Here is a 4,138-nt window from a genome sequence, read left to right on the forward strand (position 1 = left end):
TACAAGCGGCCGAAATGGGCTTCCTCCGCAGGGTGGCTGGGCTCTCCCTTAGAGATAGGGTGAGAAGCTCGGTCATCCGGGAGGGACTCAGAGTAGAGCCAAATTATTTTTGCTTGTGTGCAAATATTTTACCGTCATATTTAAATCATATTTTATTTGCCTGTGACCTTTTCCTTTTAACTCTTCCCAGGCTGGAGACCCGTATGACTGCAGATATCAATGTGATCCTGCAGCTCCTCCAGAGGCAGATGACCCCGGTTCCTCCCGCCTACAGCGACGTGTCGCCCGGCTCCCACCTGCCTCACCCCACCACCCTGTACGGCTCGGGAACCCCCGCCATCCACACGGGCCCCCCAATCCAGCCGGGACAGACAGGCGGCACCGCCTCCCTGCTGCAGGTATCAGAACTGCATTTTATTCCTCCATATTTTGTTTTTTAGTATAAAGTATATTTAATAATGTAAATAGGTCACCTTTAAGACAGGTGACCTATTTACATTATTAAGATTGGACAGAGGACAGCATGATGCTGCCACCACTGAATCTTATGGCGCGGTGCAGAGTTTGGTTCAGGCTGACGTCCAATGAAAGTTTTCTACCGTTGTTGTATTTTGAAGTTTTTGTTTCATCTACCAAGAGTTTCCACATGTTTGCTTTTTCACCCAAATCTGACTAAGTATGGCTGGGATTTCCTGTTGTTTTCTTTTTGCTACATTTTAAATTTTTATTTGTGAAACACTGAAATTCACCAAATCTTATCAAGTATTTTTGTTCTCGTTTCTAGTGGAAATATCTTTGCACATTTTAAATGACAAAACTAACTTACATTAGCTTTTCTGCCAGATATAGTGGCTTTCTTGAGCCAATAATTCCTTAATATTGATTTTTAAAAAGTACTAATTCAACTTGCAGATCATTCCACCCATAAAACATTTTTCCCAAGTTATAAATGAAACAATCTGCCAGTGGAACTAGTAGTTTTTTAATCAATATTAAGGAATTATTGACTTAAAACAAACTATTTCTTGCTGAAAAGTTAATTTTAAGTTAGTTTTGTCTTGTATTCAATTTTACTAAGATATTGGCACTAGAAACTAGAACAAAAATACTTAAAATTTTGCAGTGAAGATTTTCTCTCCAATTTACAACTATCATAAAATGTGCAGAAAAAAAAGGAAATGCAAAAAAAAATGCAATTTAAATGTATTAATGCTGCAGCATTTAAACATTTTATCTACATCTGAGTGTTTTTGTGTTTCCAGAGTCCAGATTCTGACTTTAAGCAGAAATCTAGAGACTCCCTCTCCAGCGGCGTCCATCTCACCGTGGCGTCAGACGACACCATGTCACCAGAGGCCGACCCGCCACGACTGCCCTCTGTTGACCTCACCTGTCCTCACTTCCTGTCCCCCAACGTCCACGAAGCCCCCGGGCTCCTCGGCGGCAGCCAGCGCTTCCCCTCGCTCCCCGAACACCTGGAGACCTCCACAGAGATGCAGGAGATCCAGAGACACGTCTCTGACCCGGTCCTGCAAGGCACCTAGAGCGACCTACTGCAAATGTAAAGCCATATTTTGTCCAGATGGATCCCCATCTCACCAAATATTACCAAAAAATGATCCTCCTCTCCTGGTCGGAGGCTGCAGGAAAGCAAGGAATGTCTGAAAAACACACAAACTGCATCCCAGACTCAGGTTTCCATAATGGAAGGAGAGAAAAAAAAAACATGTTTGAGAAATATCTGCATTCACTTTGTATAAGAATTGCACATTTAGGCTCAATAAAGAAACAAATGTATTTTTATACTGTTCTAGCTGCTGTTTGCATAAAGAACTCTGTATCTAGTTAATACAAAGGCTGTTGGAGTCAGTGTTACTGTTGTCTGTGTTAAATAAATTAACTGTCTGACATTGTAAATGATGAAGATTTTAACTTAAATCTCACATTTGTTCATGGCACGAATCAGAAAAGTAACTTATGAGAAAACATGGCTGTGAATATAGACAGATGTTTTCTGTAGAGATTTTTTCTGGTCACATCTGCCAGAGTTTTAACCCAGTTAGTTTTAACCTTACTCTAACAAAATTAATAAGCTCGATATACGAGTATTATGATTATATTTTGGATTATTTTGAAGATAGAAAAATGGAGCACACCAAAGAACTGATCAATGTTCTTATTTCTTCTAGAAATTTTGAGAGTAAAAAGTCAAAAATTTGCTAAAAAGTAAAAACTACCTAACGTTAGTTTGACAAAAAAAATAAATAAAAAAATAGACTTTTGAAACTCAGAAATTTACACGTTTTTTTATCAAAAATTTCTGAGATTAATCTTTTTTTTTCTTCCTTTTTTGCGACTTTTCAAAGCCAGAGTTCCACGTTTTTTCTAGAAAAGATCGTTTTTGGCGGAAAATTAAGACCTTTCTCACTACATAAACGTACAAAGGAAGATCGCAGTTGTGTGTGGCCACTGCCGGTGAGTTTGACCGTTAAAAAAAGCCAGCAACGTGACCGTTTGCACGTGACGTCACGCTTTTCAGAATTCTCCGCCATGATGGATGTCAAAGCAGCCCGTGCACTCATGTAAAGTCAGTCAACAACCAGGCATCTGTGGTTCAATATCGCTTTTATTTAGTTGATTTCACTTAAGAAATTGTCATAGGGCGATGCGCTGTTGGCTGGACGAACAGAAAAGGATAGAAACCAAACCTGACATTTTATTGTATAACTTTTAATGAGGAAATATACGATAGCGATGGATAGCAGCCATCAATCATACAGCAGGGCCAAGCTCAAATAGTGGCAGTGTCCCTACCGGTGACAGCCCTGGGTGTAACCTCGAATTTACGGCGAACACTTGTCAAGGTAAGAAGATTAACGTTCTTATACCTTATAAGTATGATTGGAAATATATCAAATATTGCATTGAGAACGTACCTGCCATTAGTAACCATGGAGAAATTGCCCCATTATCGCCTAACATGTATGGGGAAAAACTGGTTAGCCTCTCGTCTTTTGTACGTTTTTAGTGCTGCTCCGGTGTAAAGGGAAACGCTGTTTATGAGATAGTGATATAAATTATGAGGTGTGAATTCTGGCAAAGTTGGCAATTTGATCAACACATCAGGAGTGAGAAAGTACGAGTCGGTTTCTATGCTAGCTGTTTCACACTTTTGTAAATACCACCGACTTTGAGCCCCAACTGGGTGTGTTACGTTCACAGACAAATTAGATTGACTAGAAAAAAATAGACGCCATGGATAAACTGGCAAAAAACAACTTTGGAAACCAATTTCTGTCACTCTGTTGAACTCCCGTCCCTTACTTCCAACGTCCGTCACTAGCTAGTTCAAACTAGCAGTTGTCTCCAGTCACAGAACGCAGTGATGTTGTTTGGTCGCAACGTATGCTGCGTTCCCGTCCTACTGAAATTCCAACTTCCCAGTCGGAAAAAATCAACTGGAACGCCCTCCAATGTTGGATTACCCAAGTCTTCAGTACTCGCCGGCCGAGAAAAAAAAAAAATATATATATATATATAATTGAAAGCCATCAACTTGTTTTTTGCAGGAAATATATTATTTATCGTAGATCCGAAACTTGAAAAGGAGACATGTAGTTTTCAAATTTTTGGGTTCTGTTGAACTAATTTATCCCCAGTTATAAGAACAGGATTTGGATCAGTATGGACCTTACCTAGCTCTGCCCAGAAACGCCCCTCGAAAGTCCCACGTGTCTTCATGTCTCACATTAACCTCCTCCAGAGCTTAGCTTCTATGGGATTTTTCGTTTCGACTGACTGCAGAGTATTTCTGAGTCGATTAGTTTAGCATTTCTACCGGATTTTCATAAAATATCAGCCACGACAGTGGACAGGGGAACCAACAAGTTCATGTCATCTTTTTTGGACGACATCAAGATGTTTTAGCCACGCAATTCCTCTAACATTGTGCGATTTGCAGCTAAATGCTACCAGTCGATGAGGAAAACAGCAGATCCTCACACCCTCAGCATAAATATAGCTGTGGACAGGGGAGGATCGAGAAAAATATTTATGGGGTGGCAAGAGGGTGGCAGGGATATTTTCAGGGGTGACAGATATGCCAGTATGTGTGTGTGTATATATATATATATATATA

General features: G+C 40.2%; 2 protein-coding genes across 4 annotated transcripts in view; both read left to right on the top strand.

The window, feature by feature from the left end:
• kcnh6a (potassium voltage-gated channel, subfamily H (eag-related), member 6a) overlaps positions 1–1,810 on the top strand; it is a 35,024-nt gene extending 33,214 nt beyond the window's left edge. For all 3 annotated transcript variants that reach the window (XM_008416313.2, XM_008416314.2, XM_008416316.2), the window contains 2 exons: positions 191–398; positions 1,263–1,810. In XM_008416313.2, the coding sequence (XP_008414535.1) occupies positions 191–398; positions 1,263–1,544 (490 nt within the window). In that variant the 3' untranslated portion in view covers positions 1,545–1,810. The remainder of the gene's footprint in view (positions 1–190; positions 399–1,262) is intronic.
• A 770-nt stretch (positions 1,811–2,580) lies between these two features.
• LOC103468927 (uncharacterized) overlaps positions 2,581–4,138 on the top strand; it is a 15,000-nt gene continuing 13,442 nt past the window's right edge. The window contains exon 1 of the mRNA XM_008416319.2: positions 2,581–2,864. The gene's annotated coding sequence lies outside the window, so the exon portion shown is untranslated. The remainder of the gene's footprint in view (positions 2,865–4,138) is intronic.

Source organism: Poecilia reticulata, linkage group LG8 (genome assembly GCF_000633615.1).
Source record: "Poecilia reticulata strain Guanapo linkage group LG8, Guppy_female_1.0+MT, whole genome shotgun sequence".
In the NCBI taxonomy this organism is placed as follows: domain Eukaryota; kingdom Metazoa; phylum Chordata; class Actinopteri; order Cyprinodontiformes; family Poeciliidae; genus Poecilia; species Poecilia reticulata.